Source organism: Ambystoma mexicanum, chromosome 2q (genome assembly GCF_040938575.1).
Source record: "Ambystoma mexicanum isolate Mex_15411 chromosome 2q, UKY_AmexF1_1, whole genome shotgun sequence".
NCBI classification, from domain to species: domain Eukaryota; kingdom Metazoa; phylum Chordata; class Amphibia; order Caudata; family Ambystomatidae; genus Ambystoma; species Ambystoma mexicanum.
In genome coordinates this window covers 1,177,911,956-1,177,936,912 of record NC_090924.1, presented here as the reverse complement: position 1 = coordinate 1,177,936,912, position 24,957 = coordinate 1,177,911,956, and the positions used below count along the sequence as shown (strand labels likewise).

General features: G+C 43.7%; 1 protein-coding gene across 2 annotated transcripts in view; it reads right to left on the bottom strand.

Annotated features, from left to right (window-relative positions):
* The window catches only part of SLC39A12 (solute carrier family 39 member 12), a 787,521-nt gene that overhangs the window by 567,096 nt on the left and 195,468 nt on the right, over positions 1 to 24,957 (bottom strand). For both annotated transcript variants that reach the window (XM_069648578.1, XM_069648576.1), the window contains exon 3: positions 14,243 to 14,527. In XM_069648578.1, the coding sequence (XP_069504679.1) occupies positions 14,243 to 14,527 (285 nt within the window). The remainder of the gene's footprint in view (positions 1 to 14,242; positions 14,528 to 24,957) is intronic.

Genomic DNA, 24,957 nt, shown 5'->3' with positions numbered 1-24,957 from the left:
TTGTAACTGTTGAAATGTCATAGTTTTGCACTTAGAATCAGCATTCTAGCTGCATATGTAAAAATGTTTAGTTTTATTTTAATGCAGGAACTGGGGAACAAAAAGTGACATTTTATCTGAAACCTGGCTTAAGGAACTGAATTCTGCCTGGCAACTACCCCCATCAGGAGTGAAACTTGAGTCACAGCTGTGTTCCCAGGCCTAGCTGCCCTTTTGCTGCTCACACTAAGGATATGCCATCTATCTGATAATTGAATTACCTGTGCTCTGCAGGAAAGTGAACAAAGCCCTGTCCTGGCTCAGGCAAAGGTTTTATTGGCAGGAGTCGTAAATGGTCGTAAAAAGTGGCTTCCTCCTGAGGAAAGGGGAGGGGCACTGCCTGTGAGAGCAAGCTGGCTTGGCAGAACTGGAAAAACCAGAAATTCAACCTTGTGCTGAGGGTAAACCACACCCCTTTGGAGCCAGAACATAACTTTAAAAAGATGAATAACTCATAGAGCGGACATGTGAAAATTTTATAAATGATACCATAATTCTTGTGATTTTTCTGCCCACAGTTTAAGAGGTTTTTAGAACCGGTGGTATGTTCAGGGGGGTGTCAGCGGAAAAGTGGGGATAACTCTAAATGTATGCATGTTAAAAATCTGAAACTTCATCAGTTAATGTCCGTACTCCCTGCGCACATGTATGTAAAGTTGGGTCAATGTCAGAAATTGCAAAATCAGTTAAAAAGTGAAATATGTGCCATTTCTGAATGCAAGCTCCCAGGAAGAGCAGAGTTTGAACAGGGGATACCTCCTGTAATGCATGATGGGTGCATATGATTTTAAAACAATATGTACCTCTGCAAATATGTATTTGTTTCAAATCTAGATTTGTGTGTAAGTTGACAGGAGGAGTGGACTTTCTGCAGGCTGTAAAATGACATCACTCTGACTCACCGTTCATTCCCCAATCAAATGATAAATGGAAGTTTGACCAATTAGAAGCTGAGAGAGAGGTAGGGTCAGTGAGGCTAGAACACACCCACATTCTAAACACATAAAAGCAGACAGACAGGACAGATAGGGACTTTTCAATTCCATCTGCAGCGGGACGCTCTGCCGGAACAATCCATGCTTTACCTCCATCAAACCTCCAGAGAGCCAAACTAGAGACTTCAATCTATCCAGAACTAGAGACCCAGACCAGAGAACCAGAGAGAGCTGACCCAGATCACTGTGAAGTGCAGAGACCAGAGGCGAGTTTAAAACCTGACCAGATCCATGGCGAGGCCCATTTCACTCAAGAATATAGTGTGAGTACCTAGAAAACTGTGCAGAACCAATCTCTTAGTTAAAATAATATAATTCAATCCTATTTTAATCTAAGTAGAACTGTCTCCTAACTGTCACCTGTCATTTGTAAAGCTGCACTTGTCTTTTGGAACTTTAGAATTTCAAATCTGAAAAACGACCTTTATTCAATCACTCATATCTCCGCAACCGTTTGTGCTAGAGACTTGCAGTAATAGCGCTCGGCGCATCCGCGAATTTTGCCGCGATTTGCAAATTTCTTCACATGTAAAAACTGCTGCTGCTTGCCTTCCATTTGCCAGAAATTCGTTTAACCTGCTAACTATCCCTGCATCATTGCTAGTGTGAGCCTGGACTAATATTAACTAGATACCACTCACCCTGAACCTCTGAAAAGGGAATTAAAAGCATTTTAGCATATTTTTTAATTCATTGCCAGCACATATCAAAGCAATTTGGGCCAGTGTTTTCAAACTTCTGTAGTCTAAGCTTGCTGGGGTGAACTGAATCACATTTGATTGCATTTCTGAGAACTGTGTGTTTTCCTTCCATTTCCTTGCCTTGCATCAAGGGGGGGAGGGGATTGCCAGAGAAAAGTGATTACATTGTTTGGTTGAAATCATATTGAGTATTTTCTGTACTGCATTCATTGAATATTGCATCCACCTGAGCTTACATAAAGCATTCTGTACCACCTTCTTCTTTTGTTCCTATTCACCTGTGTGCTATCTTATCCATTTCATCTCAACTCATTAGTGATTATAAAGAAGCGTGCTAGTGCCAGATTCTCCGTTGTTAATATTTATCATATCAGATTAAGTGTGATATTCAATTATTAATTTACTATAAGGGGTGATATATATCTATTGTTTAAATTATCAAATAAACCTTTTAAACTTGCAAAACAGAACTACTTCTTGGCTCAGTGGGGTCAGGGGGATTCCAAGAGAGGGGTGTTATATAGGGGTAGTCATCCAGAACGCATGAACTGGACCTAAAGATATATCAATAAGGGTTTTCATTCAGTATTATAGACTAGGCGTTGACTTAGCTGTAGTGTTGAATTGAATCCTCTTACAAAACACTGCTTAATTTATAACAATGTGGGTAAATAATATTACGCCTCTACACCCTCTCTCACTGTAGCAAGCCACCAATCAATCAAAAGCTATCCCAGGGTGGTAACATACAAAGTACTTATTGTTTTTTCAGGTACTCCAAACATAGAGCATTGTATTGTCATGTTTCATGCAGCAATGCACTGTTGTAAGAAAATTGTTAGACTGAAAGTATGTTAGCCAGAAAACCACCTAAAGATTGGCCCACTATTTTAGGAAAGACTGTACACTATAAATTACTCAATGATGAGATTGGATTTAAAACTGTTTTGGGCCTATGTTAATTGGGGCGCAGAATCATTATCATCTATAAAAGTAGTCCTCACCATTCCCTGATTTTATTTCAGAACATGTCAGCATCAGGGTCGGAGTGGCAGTCTTCAGAAATTCCCATAACAGTCTAACTGGTGGTTTGACTTTAACTTTTTTAAAGATCTTGCAGCCTTAGCAACTTTTAGATTGTTTATATGCACCCCAAGTTGCATCATGTCATTCTTATTGGTGGATGGTGACTCCCAGCATGCTAATGAGGCGAGATTAACCGCTGAGGTTAATATCGCCATTAGCACCCGTGTAAGTTTCTTTTTTCTTTTTTCCTTTGTGGTGCAGCTCGGCTCTGGTAGTGTTGGCAGGGAAGTCCATTTTCCATGTTGATGACTGTGACATCATCAACATGGACAACAGACTTTGCGAAGAACAGCACTGCTGTAGCCAAGCCGCACCACAAAAGTACGTTTCCTTTTTTTCCTTTTTAAAAAACAGACATTATTAGCACCCGTGTAGGAAGCTACACGTGTGCTAAATGGTGAAGTGGGAGTGGTAAAGAGAAGCACCCGTCACCTATGAGAACACTCGGGACGTGAGCTTTCCTTATTGAATACAGCCCGCGTTCTGCACATTCTTATTGGTGGATTGCGCTTCCCAGGGTGCTAATATTTAATGTGAGATGATTGACAAACCCTTTGCTACAAAGGAGAGACCCGAAGTATATCGATTTTTTTAGAAGTCACCAGATGTGACATCTTTGGATAGTAAAGTAATCATTGTTTGTTTCACTTGAAATCCTATCTAACTATTTTTGAATGTTAAGCACCAGGCAGTAGCATACGCAACTTAATGTCTCTGTGAGAAAATGTGACTTGTGATTTCCACATTCATAGGCAATTTTGTATTATATTCTCTTTTTTTGTTGCAATTTCTCCTGTGAAATACCGACATATCTACCCAACGGGAATATGCATGATTTTCTGGGGTTCAACGCTATGCCTGACAGCGCCGTAAATCGTTCCATTACTTCCAGAACATAATGGAGGTTTTCTTCTGGATATTGTAAATACAGCAGCATGTCGTCAGTGTACAAGCAAATCCCTTTATGTTTATACCTATCATGTCATACTGTTGCCTTAGATATATCGCCAGAGTCTCTAGTGCTAATATATACAGCATGGGAGACCACGGGCATCCTTGTCTAGTGCCTCTGCTAAGTTGCCATCTTTCCGATATTATCGCTCCAATTTTGACTCTGGCTAATGGTGCGCTGTACAGCAATTTGACCCATTTAAGGTTACCAGGTCCTATCCAATAAGTGGACAGGGCTGTTATCAGCCATGGCCATTTAACTGAGTCAAATGCTTTTATTGCGTCTAGTGATACGATAGCAATTTCCGAAGTTTCCCCTTTTGTATAATAATAATAATAATAATAATTAGGCTTTTATATAGCGCTACAAACCCTCAGGTATCTGAGCGCTGCTTATTATTACCCACGGTGTGTGGTGCTCATTTATCGACCTCGGAAGGATGAAAGGCTGAGATTGGCCCCGCCGGGATTCGAACCTGCGTCAGCAGGCTCTGCACAGATGTCAAAGCGAGCGCTCTACTCGCTGTGCCACTTGACCAACATTATGGGGCAGGCGGTGATCTGTTCTATGACTCGGTGTAGTCGCCTAAGGATGTTAGTTAAGTTTCTATGTGGGACGTACCCAGTCTGGTCAGGGTGTATTAGTTTGTCAATGATCCGTTTCATCCTATTTGCCAGTACCGCAGTGAGCATTTTAGTATCCTGATTAAGCATTGACAACGGCCTAAATGATCTGCAATCCTTGCCCGGCTTATTGGGTTTAGAGAGTGGTATGATAATCGCCTCTCTCAAGGCCTCCGGGAATCTGCCTGTTTCGTATGCATCATTCAACATGGCCAAAAGCGGGGGGAGCACCTCCTTTCTGTACAGTTTATAAAATTCACTGGGGAGACCATCGACCCAAGGGGCCTTGCAAGTGGGTAGCCACACCACCACCTCCTCTAGTTCTTCTAGGGTGATCAGGGCGTCTAGGTCCACTTGTTCCTCCGCACTAATTCTTGGCATACCTATGTTTTCCAGTATTTCTCTTATGTCCCTGTGGTCACTTCCTCCTACATCCTCATACAATCGTTGATAATACTTTACGAATTCTCTATTCACACCCTCTTGAGTATCCACTACCTGCCCGTCCTCCTTCTCTATTGCCCTGATTATTGATCTTGGGGTCTCACTTTTGTACAACCATGCTAACACCCTACCTGGTTTATCTCCTCCCGCATGTTGTCTTTCTACGTATCTCTTGTAATTTAGGTTACACAGTCTCTCCCAGTGTCCCGCACATTCCTGTTGCAGCCTGCTTATGGTTTTGGTGTCCTCTTTAGTATTGCTTCCGCTTCTCATCATTTTCTTCAGCTCCCTTTCTGCCTCCTGCAGTGCTATCAATATCCCTCCTTGCAATCCTTTAGTCTTAGCTATAGCTATACCCCTCACTACCACTTTGAAGGCTTCCCACAGCGTTCTCAAAATAACTGTCTATCTCTTCTCTCAAATCCTCCCTGAACATAACATCTTTTAACGCTTCAGCTCTCAAGCGCCACGTTGGTATCCTTGCTCTTGGGGGTCTGTATTGCCATGTGAGGGCCAGAGGGAGTGGTCCGCTAAGACCCTTGCCTTGTATTCTATCTGTACTATTTCTGCCATCAGTTCCTGTGTAACAAACATGTAGTCTAGCCTAGTATGTAGGTTTTGTGGGGCTGAATAATGTGAGTACTGTCTGTTTTGCAGATGGCGCATTCTCCAGTCGTCTTCCAGCCAGAAGTCCTTTAGTAATGACTGCAGTACCCTAGCAGCTGGGACGGGTTTATCTATTTTGTTATCCGATCTATCTACTCTTGGGTTTAACATACAGTTAAAATCTCCCCCCAGATCACCGCCTGCCCCAGGTACGTGCTCAGTTTGGTGTACAGGGTCCTAAAATATGAGACTGTGTCCTGATTTGGGGCGTAAGTATTTATGATGCATATTTCTTTATTTTCCACCAGCCCTCTCACCGCAACCATCCTCCCGTCTGTTTCCACGGTGGATTGTAATACCGTGACGAAACATGCGGCGCCACCCAGATGATCACCCCTCTTGCATAAACCGAATATGTCGCGCCAACCACCATCCCCTTCCATTTCTTCTGGATGACCTCTAGTTTCTCTTTTGTTAGGTGTGTCTCTTGTAGCAGGGCTATGTCTATTTTCTGCCTGCGCAGGTACATCATAACTTTGTTTCTTTTCTGGTAACTATTGAGCCCCCTAACATTCCAAGTTAGTACTCTGAGTTCCCCCATTATCCAATGCCTTCCCGCCCCTCCTTGCGGGTCTGCAGGTTTGTCTTGTAAATCATTGTTCATATCTGTGGGCTCTTTCCCAAACTTTACCACCCCCCTCCTTTCGCAGCCCCAACTTGCTTCCCACCTTCCTACCCTCCCTCCCTTCCTCTACAAACTCCCCAACACCCCCCTTTTGCCCTACCCCTCACCCACCCTCACCAACCCCAACTGGTGCCCAGTTCCATCCCTGGACCTCAGGCCTACCCGCATTTAGTACCTCTTCGGCAATCATGGCTGCATGGGCGCTTGCTACACTACCACCTATATGTCCCTCCACAGTTTAACTACGGGACCAACCGCCACCTTTGACTTACACACCCTCTGTATGTGCCTCATCACCACTGTGTTGCATGTCGCCTGCCCACCATTACGCTACCCATGCTCGGCATCAGTCAAATTGTGTTGGTATCCAAAAACCATTGTCCCACTCAAATGCGACTGGCGCCATTCCATGCTTAGGCTTGCACACAATCTAATGCACTATCTTGCGCCAAGACGTGTATGACTCAGTTGCTAACCTAGCTCGCTTGTCCCATTATCGCATACCCTCTCTCTGCCTGCTCACCACCACCTGAGTCGGCACTTGCACGTAATGCTTTCCCTGACCACTGCCATCACAACAAATGCCTGCTGTTCGGTGCATCTATTCTGCGTGTACTTGCCTGCCATGACTGACTGTGACCAATTGCTTGTTGCTCAATGCATATATTCTGCATGTATTTGCCTGCCATACCTGACTGTGGCCATTGAACCAATTGGTTGTTGCTCTGTGCATCTATCCTGCATGTATTTGCCTGCCATACCTGACTGTGGCCATTGAACCAATTGCTTGTTGCTCTGTGTATCTATTCTGCGTGTATTTGCCTGCCATACCTGACTGTGGCCATTGAACCAATTGCTTGCTGTTCTGTGCACCTACTCTGCATATATTTGCCTGATATACCTGATCAAGGCCTTCGCAACAATTGTCCAGCCATTGTGAAGCTCCTATAAGCTACCCAATTCCGACCTGCCCACCTTGGTCTATTTGCTAATTCCATTCACTACACTGAACCATCAGCCCTCTTGATACGTCATGCTGCTATGGTTCGCCGTTAGTATCACCTACCTCACCTACCTCATCACTACAGGGTATCTTGCCAATACCCCCTATGTCCACACTATCAGCACCGCCAGAACATTCCACGACCACCTCACCACACACATTCACACTATGTCCTACGGGACCTTACCACTAACCTGTCCCGTCTCCTCTCCCACACCTAATTCCACACCTAACCCCTCGAACCTCACCACCAACCCCTACCTGAATGTTCGGGCCTTGTGGCTTCAACACTTCGCCTCTAAACGTACACCGAATCAGCCATGCACTCTCCAACGGCGGAATGCTAGACTTAGATCCAGGCTGCCCCGTGCACCATGCACCCAGCGGCACCCCACTTCCAGCCTTCAGCCCACTATGCAGCCAATACCAACCAATCTTCATGTGACTCCTCCTACCAAAGATCTAAAAGGGGCTCTCATCAATGCCAGATCCCTCACCGCCCACGCCCTCGATATCAACGACCTCATCACTGTCCATAACCTCGACTTTCTTGCCATCACGGAAACATGGCTACATGATGCCTCAGGCCCACTTCTCGCCCTCGCCATCCCCAATGGCTATTCTATCCTTAGAAATGACCGACAGTCCACCTTATCCAAAGGAGGTGGAGTCGCAATCATACATAGGGTCAATATCACTATCAGAATTTTCCCCAACACCCAACTTAGTTCAGCAGAGTCACTCTCTGTGAAACTATCCCTCTCACCGACTAACACAGCGACACTACACCTCATCTACAGACCACCAGGTCCTCTCGCCTCCTTCACAGACGATATCACCACCATCCTGACCGACAACACTAAGCCTAACTCACAGGTGTTGTTTCTAGGCGATATCAACCTTGGCCTATCTGACCCAAAGGATCCCATGGCCACTGAGACCGCCAGCATCCTCGCCAACTTAGGCTTCCAGCAACGCATCCTCGAACCTACTCACAACAAGGGCAGGACGCTTGATTGGATTGCAGACCTAAATTGTAATATAACGATAAATTCCAACTCTGCATGCGTCTGGTCCGACCACCACATCATTATCTTCCAAGTACCAGCCACCAACCCCCACCCTAAACCGATTATAGCCCCAGCCATACCTACCAGAAACAAAAAAGACATTACTAGGGACAAATTACTCCCACTTATCCTACCCATTCTAAACAACTGCGCCTCACAGCACAATGGCCCTACTATCTTAGTTGACACACTTAACCAAACCCTCCTCAAAGCTATTGAAACCATAGCACTGCTCAAACTACGAAAAGCCAATCAACGAGCACATCTGAACTTGTCGTTTACACCACAACTTAAAGTCCTGCGCAAAGAAAAACGTAAGGCTGAAGCATTATGGAAAAGCCATCACTGTGACGCCCACAAAGACCTCCTACTCATCACGACCCTTAACTACAAGGAAGCAATCAAATAAGCTAAAAAAGAGACCTCCAACCAGCGTATTTCACTAGCCGAATCAAACACGAAGGAGCTATTTAAAATTCTCAAAGAATTAGAATCGCCTGTACCTATCCCTGATACCTGCAGTAAAGATAGCACGTGGTGCAACAACATTCAAAATGCACTCCTCTCCAAAATAGCTACCTTACAAACTAAAATCAATGCCAAACAAAACTCCCTCCCCACATCCCCACCAACTAAGCGACCTGCGCCTAAAACGACTACCACACCTTCCCCCACCCCATTTAACTTTGTACCTCTTACCATCCTTGAGGTCGAAAAAATCATCAGCAACCTTAAACCCTCTAATTGCCAAGGTGATTCCTGTCCTGCACCTATCATCAAGGAAGCAGCCCATGACCTTGCTCCTTTCATAACCACCTTCATTAACTCCTCGTTTCAATCAGGAATTGTCCCTAATAATTTGAAGGACGCGTTGGTTACACCTTTGCTAAAAAAAACGGCATTAGATCCAGAGATACCTTCCAATTATAGACCCATCACCACAGTCCCCTTCTTGTTAAAAATACTAGATAGAGCAGCCTACCTACAGATACAGAACTATCTGGAAACTAATAATCTCCTTGGCACTAGACAATCCAGCTTTAGACCCAAGCACGGGACTGAAACTGCACTCCTTGACCTCTAAACCCAAATTGAGGATCTTAAAGACAACGGTAAACTGGCCCTTCAACTTCTCTTGGACCTCTCTGCAGCTTTTGATTTGGTCAGTCACCAAATCCTCTGCCACCTTCTCAAATCAGCTGCCCCCTTTTCCGGCAATGCCACCAATTGGATCAGATCCTTCCTCGACAATAGACACATGAGAGTATTCTCTCCTACCTCATCGGCTAACCCCACTCCCGTCACCTGCGGTGTCCCACAGGGGTCGTGTGTATCCCCCACTCTTTACAATGTTTTCACCAAACCTTTGTTTGATGTGCTTGACTATCTGGGTGTCACCTATACTAACTACTCGGGTGACACCCAGATACTCATCCCTATCACTGGTGATTACATTGAAGATTCCAAAGCTTTGAATGACATCTACCAAGTCATCCAAGCCTAGATGGCTCAACATGAGCTCTGTCTCAATGACGACAAGACAGAGCTCCTCATCCTGGGCACACAACAAAGACTTAATAAGTTGAACCCTTTGTTCAGCTCGTTTAATATCGATGGCAACACCATCAAAGTCTCCAAAGACGCAAAAACCTTGGGAATCTACCTTGATTCTACACTCTCCCTAAACAGGCAAACTAACGCAGTCATCGCAGCCTCAGCCTACACATGCAAGCTGATCACAGCCTGCCGCCCATTCCTCACCACTCAGAACTGTCTAATCCTTGCCAGGACACTGGTTATGTCCAAACTGGATTATTGTAATGTACTCTACCAAGGCACGAACCAACGCAACCTCAACAAACTTCAGATTACCCAAAACAATGCTATTAGAGCTGCCCTTAACATACCTAGATCTGCTCACATCTCTGATACTAGGAAGAGCGAGCCTACACTGGCTCTCAGTCGCCCAAAGGATATCACTGAAATCCTTGGTCCTTACCTATAAATGTATACATAACCTAGCCCCCATTTACCTAGCTTCACGCTTCTTTCAGCACACCCCAACACGGACACTCCGTTCTGCCCAAGCACAATGCCTCTTGGTCCCCAGATACAAACTGCAGACAGCTGGAGGCGCTAGCTTCCCAGTCTTGGCAGCCCAACTTTGGAACAATCTGCCTCTCACCATCAAAACACTGCCCTCACTTAACAGATTCAAACACAATGCCATGCTCTGGTTAGCTACCTCACCCTTGGCCAATTACCACCTTCTCTCCTAAAGACCTTCAGCTGCATTGCCCGTTGTTGGCCCATACTTATGTAAGTCAAGTGAACAACTGTAATTGTAACTGAACCCTGCGGTAATTCTGTTTTTTATTATGTAAGTCGAATGAACAACTGTCATTTATTATTGCAACTGACACTTATGTAACTGTGCTGTTTAAGATAGGCGCCCGGTTGCCTTCGTGCCTGGTGCGCTATACAAATAAATAAAATACAAATACAAATACAAATGCCGATACTAGGATCCAGCAGGGGGTTGCCACCCTACCGGCAACCTAACTTCCTAATTATTGGGGTCTAAGAGCGCTTCCCTTGTGTCTCCTGTTATCTTACACATCATGTTATGCCCTTCCGCACTACATTCTTAGTCTATCACCCCCTAGTCGCCACACAATCCAACTCTGTCTTATATTCAAGTCCCAAAGTCACAATATATACAGCACCTCGGTCTCGGGATCAGGCTTCACTCGTCCGTGCCGTCCTTTTGCTGTCTGTCCATTCCCTCCGGACAATTTTGGGTGTCCAACCATTCTGTTGCGTCTTCCGGAGTATCAAAGAACAGAGCTTTGTTTTTAGGGAACACTTTCAACTTTGCAGGGTACATCAGCATATATCATAGGCCCACAGCTCGCAATCTCTTTTTGACTGTGCCATAGTTCAGTCTCCGCCTCTGGACTTGGAGAGTGTAATCAGAATATGCCAAGATATTTGAAGATCCTCTCTTTATGGTGCCCCCTTTCCGGAAATATTCCAATATCTTCTCTCTGTCTTGACAGTTCAATATCTTGGCAATGATTGGCCTTGGGGGGGCTCCCGGAGGGGATCGCCTCATGAGCGCTCTATGCGCTCTCTCCACCGCAAATCCTTGCGTAAGGGCCCCGCCTCCTATTTCCTGCGGCAGCATGTTTTCAACGTAATCCGTCGGGTTAGGGCCTTTTTGCTCTTCCGGAAGACCTACAATGAATACATTGTTCCTTCGGGCACGCCCTTCGGCTTCCTCTGCTCTGTTCTCTGGATTGCTGACTTGTTGTTTCAAAATGTGGATCTCCGAGGCATGGGATGTTCGGGCTGTCGTGTTTGTGGTCATTTCATTCTCCAGCTCATCTGTACGTTCTGCTATTTTTCGTACGTCCTGTCTAAGCAGATTGACTTCCTCCTGTACTGCGCCCACATTGAGCTCCATTGCTGCTTTAAGTTCAGTGGTGGCTGCTTCCAGCTTGCTCTCCCACGTAGCCTTTAGGTCTGCAATTGCTTCCAGGATCTGTCGGTCAGCGCGCGCTGGCGTCCATTTGTGTGTTTTTGTCCTTAGGTCTCGCACCCTCCGTCTGTTGTGGGGTTTTCGTGAAGTCCTCCATCGTGGGCTGCTTCCCCCTGGTTTTGGGAAGTTTGAATGTCATCTTGTTGCCTGGATTCAACCGTCTTTTAGCCACCTGGAGCGCGGCTAGGTGTCTTTTGCTCGGTGTTGTGATGTTTCTGGATTTATTCTTCGGGGGGCTGGGAATCCCCGGTTATTACCCCTCTAGGGTGAGCCGCCCATCATTCGGGTGGATTGTGTCCTCCCACATCTTGGTCGCCACTCGTTCACTTTCGTCATGTTGTCCCGGCTCTGGTTAGGTCCCCCTTGCATCCCAGTGCCTGTGGGTCTAACATGGTTCTATTGCAGGTCGCTATAGCCTGCCGCGTGGGAGCGTGGTGTGCAGATGCCTGCATGTGGTGGCGCCACCTTTTGCATCCTTTCCTGGGGTATTCTGCGTTTAGGTAAGATCCGGTCAGTTATTCTGGTCACATTCAGTGTTCATTTGCAGTGGGCCTGATTTGGAGAGTTAGTTATCAGGTTCATGTTATTGAGCAGGTTCTGCATACCCGACCCAGGGTGGGGGATTCCCCCGTCAGGTTCCTCCCCGGACCCGTGACACTTGTCCGGTATAAAGAAAGATTTGTGGGCTTCTCATTCATTTAAATGAGCCGGTCCCGCAGATGCAGTGTGGAAAGGGGGTTGTGGGCCACTGATACCCCACCGTACCTGTGCACTGCGAGCTTGATGTGGGCAAGTTATGTTTGAGCCACCAATTCCGTTGACTTGGGCTGGCCCTGCTAACTTCGTATTGAAAAGGCGTTTGTGGGCACCTATTCCTCTAAATAGACTCACGTTGCGGGCGCAATGGGGAGGCACCAATTCTGTTTGAGGAGGTAATTCCCGTGGGGAGGCGCTACAGGCCCGATGCAGGGAAGCAGTCTGCAAGCATCAGGTCCCTCAGTTGCCCCCGTATTGCGGGCGCCAAGCAGATAGTAATTTCTCAGCAACCGGGAAATATAGAAGGAGCTGCACTGCTGGCGCAAGTGTGGAGACCTTGTTTAAGTCACCTTTCATCCCGTATTTGCTACAATGGAGCTTCCACTGCCTGCTTGACAACATTACATCCAATGCCGGTGGGCTCTTTGCACAGAGTCCTGTGTTTTCACAGAATGTTGCCGTTTCAATGGAAACCCCAGCGTTCCAGTCCTTATCATGCTCACTCCGCCCCTTCATTCAAAGCAGCACCCGCTATGTGATCGTGCGGGCATCCAGGTGCAAATCTACTGTTGGTGTACCATTTCAACTTACACTGTCCATTCTTTCATCCGTCACCGAGTTTACCCCTCCTCCGTAGCGTGCCGTTCATATGCTCGGCGCTGCTCACTCTGCAACAGCTTCGGAAGTGGGCTTTTCTCCTTCGATGTGCTCACTCGGCACCAGCTTCTCCATGTCCTCGAAGGGCAGCGTATCTGCAGTGCCCGCCAGTCGGGTCTACAACCCGCTCCTGGTCTCTGCCGGCTGTTCCCAGCTGAGCTCCTTTTCGTCCCGGCATGCTGCTGTTACCGTTGCCTGTGTCAGCCTCCGTTCCGGCAAGGTGGGTGCAGAATCAGTGCTCCAGCTGCAAACGTGTCGTGCTGTGCTCCATTGCAGCCCCTCCGCCGCACAGTCTTCACTGTACGCCGTTATGTTAAACAGTCTCTTCGTGGTCCAGGTCCGCCATTTTGTTTCCTTTGTCCGTTCATGGCTGCATCTCGCAAGGTTCAATAACTTGCAGATCTCGGTTCCAGTGCACGCGGCAACCTCAGTGCTCATGCAGTAAACCTCCCGACATCCGTGTCTTCAGTTGCAGAGAATGTAGGCCTTGTTAAGCATCTGTAAATACGGATCGATGACGGAACTGCAGGAGCTACCAAAGAAGGCACGTCCTACTCCATGGCGAGTTAGCCACGCCCCCATTTTGTATTGTATTCAGATTCAATTTACGATAAATTAAGTGACCTATCTGAGTTTTCTAACCATTTATAACCAAAATCAGTATGTTTTCCTTAGATTTAAAACTGATTAGTAAAATCCATTGCAGTCATGATCAGGGGTATCATGGCGAAGTACTTAAGATGAACAATCACAGCAGGGTTAACCACTATCTACATTATGTGGGATATCCTGAAAACATGGAAGGGAGATGGCTCTCAAACGAGGATTCACAGCCAGATCTAGATGATTGTGCTACCATATGACATTGCTACTATATAACATTGACCCCAGGTTCACTATATGACGAGCTTAGAGCTCGGAAACTATCTTGAGCAGAGTAATTTCAGGACATGAAACAAGCATGACAACCTTGTTGATCAGTAAAGGCAGTGCACCCATGAGCTGGAAATAATACAGCAATGCTGTATGCTTTAGTTATATGCAATTTACCATTTTACTTTAAATAGAAAATACAAAAACTTACCACATTTTTCTGAGGGATTTGAAAATGTTGCCTTGTAACTGTCAGTACATCCTCCATTTCACTTTGAGAAAGATGATTAAAGTCTTCAAATGGGTGCAAATTTAGTAGACTGTGAACGTAGAAAGTATAGTGATAATAAACGCCATTTGTTTTAGAGGAGCACATTTCTTTCTGATTTAGGATGTAGTAGAGCAGGACAATAGAAATCCTATAATACGTTTCTTCTTTGAGATATTCATCCATATCCAAACCAGCAATTAATGTCAAATCATCAGCTTCGAGGCACTGCAAAATAAAAATAGCATACATTGTTTGTCAGAATGATGCGGTTTTATTTACTCCTCTTAAAATGGGCATACAAGTTGAATATGTAGGCCAGGTCTGGCTTGTCCATCCAAGGAACACTAAAAAGGCAAGTTCTAAGAATCACCATCATAAGGTTATCCATCTCCACGGCCATTTGGAAAAGTTCCTCTACATATTCATTGCAGCCATCCTGGGAAGAGGACTGTAATGAACTATTCAATGTGCTGACAATCACAGACCTTGCTTAAGCTAAGGAATACACACGTTTTAGGGAAGAAAACAAAATGAAAGAAGCTCTCAAGAAAAAACTATCAAAAGCCATATTCTCCTGTTGAATGGACTTCAGCCCATTCATGTCTTAGCTCTAACTACAGTGCCCAGGAGAAAATATTCTTTGTCTATCAGTCAGATCACACCCTCAATGGCAGTCTAGATCCAACATGCTAGGCAATCTTCCTTGAACATGTAGGAGTTATGGGAAACAGCGTGCAATATAAATGTAAGGAACCACAAAATCAGAGTATAAGTAGAGGAGTGCATGAGGTATGCCCTTGCAATGAAATGGTGGCACATGTGGAACCTTTGCACCCTAAAAATTGAACTGTCATCTCTTTAACCAACAGAAATTGCAAAGACACTTTTTAGTTATTAAATGCCATATTCTAAATGGCTCCTGTGGCTGATGAAGCTATATTTGGGAAAGTTTTCCCCAAGAGATACAATCCCAGGGGTTTCTCAATCGAGTATAGCCCCCATCATATTTGTGGAGAGTACATACTATTGCTTACTAGATCTCTCTCTTTGGCTGGGGCCTCCTTGCCTCCCTGAAACTTGAAGAGAACCATCTTCGATTCCGGAAGCACCTTAAAACCTTCCTCTTTGCTTCTGCTTTGTCTCCACCTCTCCCATGCTGAAGTCCTGCTGATACTGAGACTGCAGGGTTACCTGGCCACTTTCACGTCTGTTCCTCCTTCCCGGGAACCCCCGGCACCTGGGGACTGTTTTCTGTGTCCCTACAGTCCCCCACCAGCACTTATGTCTGCACTCACCTTGAACTTGCCACCAGTTGCCGCTCTTTCATTTATCTTGTTATTTATTATCCCATGTACTGCACTTTCTCCTCTCCCTCTCCCCCCACACTTTCATTTCCCCCCTCCCTTGCACTTGCGCGATCTGAATGACACCTGGCCTAGTAAGACCATTGTCTGTTTTCCTTCTGTTCCCCTTCCCTTGCCTCGTCACAGGAATGCGGGGAATACCCTGTTATTTGCCCTTTTGTATAGGCCATCACATCCAATTTAAAATGACCCTCATTTTATTGATTACTTTTTATTTAAATTTTTACCCAGAGGGTCTCGGAGTGCCTTACATGGTTCAAAGTTTGAAAAGATGGGAGTTGAAAAAAGAAACTACAACATGCTTTCAGGAAAGGATAGGAATATTAGGATAGACAAGAGATAGCAGTGGAGGAAGGCTGGGCTATGCGTGGGGAAACAGGTATGTTTTGAGGCTCTAGCTGAAAGTGGGGATGGAGCGGGGTGCAGTGCTTATGTGAAGAGGTAGGGTGTTCCATGGCATGGGTGCCCAGTGGGTAGATGCTTGTTTTTGTGTGCATGTGAGTTTGCAGAGTGGAATGTGTTGAAGGTGTTGGCCGGTTTGTCTGGTGTTTGTGTGGGTGATGGGTTTGAGATTGTTTTGAAGGTAACATGGAGTTTTGAGGTGGATTGCTTTTAGTGTATCAGGGCAAGAGCGGGGATGATGTGTGAATGTTTGTGTAGGTGCATGATGAGTCTGGCTGCTGCATTTTGTATGGCTTGCAGGGGGGGTATGAGGGCTGTTGTGAAGTCCAGTGAGGGGAGCATTGCCATAGTCCAGCCTACAGAGAACCAGTGCTTGGATTGCCGTTCAGAAGTCATCAGGAAGAAGGATATTTCTGATTTGGCATAGGTAGTGTAGAGGTGGTGTAGTTGGTAGATTGCATATTCTGGTGACAGAGTGGCTATGTGATATGTGATGGAAAGGTGGGCGTCAATGGTGAAGCCAAGGGATTTGAAAGGAGTGGAGAGGGAAATGTGTTGGTTGTCCATGGCTAGTTCATTGATCTAGGGGGTGAGGTTGGGTTTGTACCTATGGGGCAGGTGAGGTGATATTCTGTTGAGTTTGAGGAAGTGGGTGGCCATTCAGTTGGTGAGGGAGGATAGACAGGTTTTGAGGGTGTAGAGTAGTGAAGAGGATGAAATTTGGAAGTGTACTTTTGTGTTGTTTGGGTATTGGCAAAAATGGATGTTGTGTTTGCTGAGGGTCTGTCCAAGGTATTTATCATATAGGTTGTAGATGAGTGGAGATAGGGAGGAGACTTGTGGGACAGCATACTTGACAGGGTTGGGGTCTGATTGATAAGGGAGCATGGAGGCAGAGAGTGTCCTGTCAGTGAGAAAAAATATGACCCAGTTGAGTACAATGCCAGAGTGATTCACCTTTGGGCTAGGATGTCTAGGAGAATGGTGTGGTTGATGGCGTTAAAGGCTGCAGGTTGAGGAGTGCAAGTAGTGCTGGGTGTCCTTTGTCTTTGATGTTGTGGAGGTCATAAAGCATGTGCAGTAGCAGTCTCAGTGCTGGGTCCAAGTTGAAAGGCAAATTGGAAGGGATCGAGTAGGTTGTTTGTGGTGATGGTGTAGAGGTGGAGCCGAGTACCCCCACCCAAAGCTCCTCCCCCATGCTGCCTATATGTTGGGAGCCAGAGTGTGAGACACACGCATTACAAGTGAGAATACCTATACCAAAGAGAATCCTGGAAGTAAGATTCCCATTGAGAAAGCCATACATAAACAAGAGACACACTTTTCAAGGCATTGTCAATATTTAGGAGCTTTAGACATGCAACAATGTTGGTCATTGATTTTGTGCTCATCATACATGCCAATTGAAATAGCAATGAAACATTTTTTGAAAAGTCTGAAATTGGAAGGAACAGTGGCCTGATATCAATGATGTATTTGATCATAATCCGTATAAACTGTTATGTATATAGCTATAATAACTAAAAATTAATTTATCTTAATTTAGGTGCTATGTCAGAGAAAAGAAGAAATTAATTGATTCATTTTTTTCTGAAGATGTATGGTTTTTATATGCATGTATGTAAGAATTTTATTTGATTATTTGTGTATTTTAAGTGTAATTTTTGAACGGTTGATTCAAATCAGCTGGATTCACCGGGAATCCCAACCGGCCCATAGAGCAGGGGTTTCCCCAATAGCACTTTAAGATAAGATAGCAGCACCCGTGAGATGGATGGAGTGCAGATTAATACTCCAACACCAAATCAATAATGACAACTCAACGGTTTGGCAAAGGGAGTCCATTTAATGACAAGTACAAAAAATGGGGAGTCTCATGAATATCAGCGGATGCGTGATATTCCCTCTCACTTCACAACTCTGACAAACTTCATAAAAAACACTTCATTTATACTAAAAACTCATAATCACTGACATTTAGTGCTTAAAAGATGGCATGCAATTCTATTGGTTCTAGAAAGGTAACTTTAATATAGGTACTATATCTGTATATGGTAACGGAGTAAGGGGATTGGGTAAACACTGTCAGCCCTACCTTAAGCCCTACCTTAAAAATGGCTACTGTGGACATCACTGCAAATACGACGTCCCATTGGTTCTACTAAATATAGGACCCTAGATTACTTGGCCCACTATGATTGGGTTGGCATCAACCCCACTCTTACATTTCCATGTTGCCTAGCTGCATGCAGAATGGTCGGCCAGGTACAGGGTGCCCCTCAGCTCCCCCTGCCTTCCTCCAATTATTGTTACAATTAATCATCACTTTAGTGGCCATGTGTCAATTATTTCACTGTGGTTGGCCTCGAGAGTGCATCTCTGTCTGGAAAAGTTCTGATTTCTTCGCCTGGCCCACTGCCATGCGTAGGTGTGAAAGTCTCACTTCTTCTCGCTCGGCTGGTCACGTGCTCCAGACTCCGTGAATTTGCCTCTTCTTTGTGTAATTCGTATATTTGATTTTCAATTTACCCAACACCTGCCTTCGGTTTCTTATCTCGATCTTTCAGAGCAGGATATTCTGTTCCTTGCTTCATTAGTTGTAGCTACTGTTCATCTATTTTAGCTGATATGTCCTTGTTTTTTCTGGCACGATTTGCCTCTGCTGAGTTTCATTCTTCCTTTTATTCTCAATTTGTTAAATATGAAGCTCTCCTTGTGTGGCCTTTAGTAACCTTTGTTTAAATCTGCTTCTTGTGCAAAGTGGAAGTATACTTATATAGCGTGTTTCTCTTGAGGTAGATATGTATAGGTGGCGCTTGCTGCACTATTTTTCTACTAAGCATAGCAAGCCACACGATTTTCTTAGCTTTCTTGCGGTTCCAATCATATGTACATGCGTAAACTGGTTAAATATCTTCGCCATGCTCATGGTATAAGCTTCTTACATTTGACATTGTCCTTTCACTTTAGGTTCACAATGTCCCTTATCCATGGTGTTTTTCGTCTATTTACGTCATTCTCAGGTCGTCATCTCTTCTATATGTGAATCAGTCCGCATGCTTGTGGCATCACCATTCGTCTTCCATTAAGACCTTTTTGGCTTCTTCAGGGACTGTACTCAGACGATCTTCATTTCATTTCATTTGTTGATATGGTTTTCTCAATGGGTACCTTACTTTCCATGTTTTCTGGGTGTCGTTACTTCAATAGGTGCTGTTCTTCTGATAGGTACTGGACAGAGCCCCACTGCAGCTCTCTGCTGGTTTATTTGCTCATCATGTGGCACATATTTCGGCGTGAACGTTCCTGGTACTTCAAAATGGACGGTTGGAGGGCAGGCTCTATTTGGGACCTCCCCTACACAAATAAAAAAAAAAGAAAGCCATACATGCATGCACACACGACAGTATGATGGCCATTTGAATGAAATCCCAGAAGAAGTATGAAAACTGAGCAAAAGAGAAGATTGGTGATGTCAAAAAGAGCAGGGCTGACGCACCCAGAGGAGATGCAGAGACGGGAGAACATAAATATTCTATAGGTCTAAAGAAGGAGGAGTTAAAGATGAGCAACATTTTGGGCTGGAGATGTAGATGTTGATGCCACAGAAATAATGAAGACGTTATCAAGTCATTTTTATAAATGTATATAAGTAGTAATGCAAGTAGACAAAATATTATTAAAGGCTAGCTAGAATAGATTGGGCGATGTGCCACATATATTCATAGGAAATGTAAGGACTATGGATGATTCCACAACACACTTTAGCAGAGATGGATCCCCTGAGCAGAAATACTTTTTCAGTGTGTTGCAGTTAGAAATTGAAAACTTAACCATGGAGGTGAATTCAAAGAAAGACTTGTCTGGATCAACACCAAGAAGTCAAGGCCACCGTGGGCCTGAATGTGCATACAACAGTTACAGAACGTGTGAAAAGAACAAAACTCCTGACTTAGGTGAGGGGCGAGAACATTAAAGATGTCAGAGGATCCTCATTTAATAGCATTTTAACTACAGCAAAACTCAAAAACATGGTCTGCAGTCACATGGTCAGATGGTAATAGACAGTGGGACGAGCTGTATCGAAACCAAGAAGACAGAGTATGCTATACTCCTTCGTATTCTCCAGAGCAAAGAACATTTCCAAGGCTGAGTTCAAAGCCTTAATTGACTAGCAGACTGCAAGTGTGATGATTGATGATGGGCTAATTGGTGGGAAGCTGTGGTTATGACCAGTCCACCAGCACCTGTGTGCCAGCTTGTGTGCTGCTTGCGTACGTGGAATATTACAGAGGGGTACAAAGGTACCAACTAATTATAGAGGGACACGTAATAGAGAGCCCTATAGTTTGTATAACAAATGGGACGTTGTGTATTTGATGATGTTCGTAGAAACCTTCACCAGAGGAGTGCTTAGTTGCCCCACCTGATGTTAGAGACCCACCTTCCCTGACAAGTATGGAACGTATACCTAGATGTTCCCAGTAAGCCTATCACCTTCCCAAGTAGGTTTTTGTAGTATGCAATGTAGATTGACATCAATAATGAAGAGTTTTTAGTACATAACCTGTTTTTTTATGTGTTGCATTGAGTGTGAAGATCGAGCGAACGCGCTGATGTTTGTTGTAACTCCCTATTTTAGATAATGATATTAAAACAGTCGCACTTTGCCAACTTCCTGAGTCAGTTTGATGATTTATGTTTGAGTATATTCTGCATCCCCATCTGTCTCTAAGTATTGCTGCCTCGTCTTAAAGGGCTGGGTTGGGTACCTCAGTTGAATGGGTTGTTCCAGTTGGGAAGAGACAAAGTGTTCTATGATTCTGGCGAGGTATGGTAGGATGGTAATGCAGTGGTAAATTTCAAGAATCATGATGTTGAGGGATCGTTTTTTGAGGAGGGGTGAGATTTGTCAATTTTTAAGTGCAGCAGGGATAGTACCATGTGAGAGACATGAGTTGATGTTGTTGATCCAGGGGGAGCTAGGGTGGAGGTGCAACTGGATGCGTATTGATGTGGGCATTCATAATCCAGGAAGTATGCAGGTTTTGGTTTTGGCAAGGAGGGTGATAAGGGCGTTGGTGTCGATGGGGTGAAAGACGTCCCATGTGTTAGAATGTTTGGGAGTGGGGGTATAATAGGGAGAGTTGAGAAATTAAATAGTTCATGAGGGAGCTGCATACTGTACTGAAGTGGATGGGGGGTGGAAGGTGTGAATGGTAGTTTAGAAAGGGACTTGACAATATTGAATAGTGTCTGGATGGCAGTTTGGAGTTCTTGGAGGTAATGGAGACAGTTTGAGTGTCCATCCTTATCTTAAATTGTGTTTTATTCTTCAACTTATAGTTGTTCTACTTTGATGATGACTAGTGAAGGTTGTTTCACCATGAAAGTAATGCAGATATAGTTTCTTTAGAAACCCCGATGGCAATTTTATTTGGGTTTTGTTTTTTATTTTGTTGTTTTGCGCTGCATCCATACCATCACTTTAAGAACATTTTCTCACTGAAATTAAATAGATTTATGAATGGAAATTTTACCATAACGTTCCTTTAGCCAATGTTATTTCTGTGATTTGTATTTTGTTTTATTGCTATACAGTATTATCACAAGAGTAGCTAAGCCCAGTAGACACGGTGCTCTTCAACAATGCCCTGTGAATAGATGGAAAGATTACTATTGTTAATAGTCCATGTCTTTTGGTTTTTCCTGTTTTGGATTCTGTCTGGGCGGTTAGCTTGACGTACATCATTGAGGCCATTAATGAATTTAAAGGCTCAAAGAGATGCAGCCTGTTTTGTAGTTGTACATAATGTTATGGCTGTATAACCTACATTTAATTTAATATAAAGGTACCAATTACACAATAAATCAGTAGTTGGTCATCTATGTGGTCAGTTGGAGTTTGTATTAATTGATGACCACGCGTTTTACAGGGTCACTTTTGGCATCCACAGCAGCTGTTTATGTACATAGTAGGTGGAGACACTTTTCACAAACTATATTTAAATCCATAGGTAAAAATATAGGTAAATATTTACTTCCTATCTGAAGAGTCAGGTGAATTATGATATGCCCCTCTAATGGTCACCAGTAGGTTAGAACATTGAAGCCGCTCATGTCCTCGGGGAGCCTTCATACCATAAATAAGCAACCACAATAGAGCGGTTACACCATGCGTGTGGGTTATTAACCTCAACAGACCTTTCACAAAACAGACTCCAAATTTAGGAGAAGATAAATGCAATTAAGAACTCTGATGCATATTATCCAGTGGTCATACACGTTATAGATAAGAATATCAGTGATTATACATTGTTGAAATTTGTGGTCATTTGAAGATTTGGCCATAATGATCTTACCATTTTAACATTTATCGCAGAGCCGAATCTTGATGAATTATGCAATAGAAGACAGTTTACCCTGGAGGTCAAAATACTGCAGAAGGACTTCAAATTTTTCTTCTGAAATGGTTCTTGAATGTCCTCCATAAAACTGTTAACAATAATAATAATGTGCAATTCAGATACCATTCCACGCAGGATTTCTCCAGCCTCTAAAGACTGATAGTCTTTCTCACTATTGTTACCATTCGTGGTGCTCAATATCTCAATCTGGAGTGACATGCGAGTTAAGGCTGTGTCTGCATTGCTACTGATGCCATGATAAACAGAATTGTCTGTTCCAAAGGCATGCCCATTGTGCTTGAGCTGTCCTCCTGGCTTTCATTGTTAGCTATAACAGATGATATTATTGTGAATTGTATTTACGGTATAATTGGATTAATTTAATTAGAACTATTATAATGGGGAAATAACGGTTTATATGATGCAATTGTTTCAATTAGAACAGGCTGAATTAATGTTTTATTTTATTTATTTATTAGTATAATATAACCCATTCATTTTTTTAACATAATACATTCCTCAGTTTGACAATTACATATCATCAAAATCACGGAACATATCTATTCAAACTCATCCTGTAAGCTAAAGCATTTGAGGTCAGTTTAAAATATAAACAATAAAAATATAACAAAAGATATATATCACATTTGATTAAAGATATATTGTAGTTCTCCCATAATAATAAAATGTAAAACACAGGAAACCAGAAAAAACATAGAACTTGAGGGACTTCCTGATTTCATATCCATACTTTAACAATATAGTTAAAAACTAAAAACAAAAAATGTGTGCAACCACCAGTTAGAGTTCTAATCACTAAATACTTGGCCAAAATTCCTTAGGATGGAGTTACAAACGTGATTCAGAGCCACACACTCAATCAACCAATGTCTGCATGATTCAGGCACGTGGTGGCCACAAAGCCTACAACCATTTCAGTAAACCTCCCCCATAGTGCTCTGGTGTTGCAAGAATGTATGAATGTTTAAATTGTATTTGCATATGTGACTGTCTCGGTGTCACCTACACTATGCAGGTGACACCCAGATTCTCATCCCACTTACAGGGGATTACAATCAGTATTTGGCCTTTGGTGAATAGAATATACCTCATCATCCAGGCATGGATGGCACTCCATGGTCTATGCCTGAATGATGACAAAACGGAACTCATAATTCTGGGGACCTCACCCAACATTAACAAACTTGGCCATAATTATACCTCCTTTGATATTGATGGCAACAAGATTAAGGTTGCCTCCACCATGGCGAAACAGCTGAATGCAATGGCATCATCTACAATGCTGATCAGATCGGCCAAACCCTTCCTCTAAACAAGCAGTTGCACCACACTGGCAAGATCACTTATGCTGTCCAAGTTGGACTACTGCAACGCACTATACCTTGGGTCCAATAAACACATCACCAGTAAAATTCAAATACTTCAAAATAACTCCCTGAGAGCAGCGTTAGGAATTACCAAAAGAGAACATATCTCGACAGAAAGGTGACAGTCGAGCTGGCTTTCCACTAAAGACAGAATTAGACTAAAAACTGCCTCACTTACATTCAAGTGCCTTAATAACGCAGCACCTCGCTACTTGACAGAGAGGTTCAATAGAAGACTTACGCTCCGACCTACCAGAGCAGCCTACACCATCTGTCTGACAGTCCCCTCCTTCAAACGGATGACAATCGGTGGCAATAGCTTCCCTGTCAAAACAGCTCAACTTTGGAATTCCCTCCCACCCATCATTCCAGCAGAACAAACCTACCCTCATTTTAGACTAAATATCATCAACTGGTTTAAAGCTAATGATCTTTAACACTAGACCTGCTAATTCCTTACACTTCTCTATCACAAAAACTACCTAGCTCTTATGCACTGTTTATAGCTATACCTGAGATAACTTGTATTCCACCTGCTGAATCTCCCCCGACCGTGCACTTGGTATCTCACATTCTGGATCTCATGCTTATGATGACCACTATTGTAACCTACTTTGTACTTCTGTATTGTATCTATGTAACCCTATAAATCACGCTATATTTTGTATCTCACCAGTAACTATGTAAGCTGAAAATGTCCTTGTCCTTCGTGCCCTGATACCTTTGGGTCTGGTGTGTGTTACAAATAAATAAACAAACAAAGATATGTACCTTGACAATATAAATTGTGGGAATAAGCATTCAGATAACCCTTGCTCCCAGAGCCTAGAGATGGACTATATACTCCTCAGTGAAGCTCTTAGCTGCATGATCGTATATGATTATTCCAAATTAATATCACAGATATCTCTTTTGTCTATCAGCCTCAGTCTTGAACAGGGATAACTATCAAGTCAGATAGTTGATTCCAATTACTAACTTCTCAATTCAGTTTACATACAGCTAGGAACTGAACATGTGAGATATCCATGGCCAGAAGATTACCATTCAAATGTAACCAAGTCTCCTCACAAGAGCTTACAATCTTCAAATAC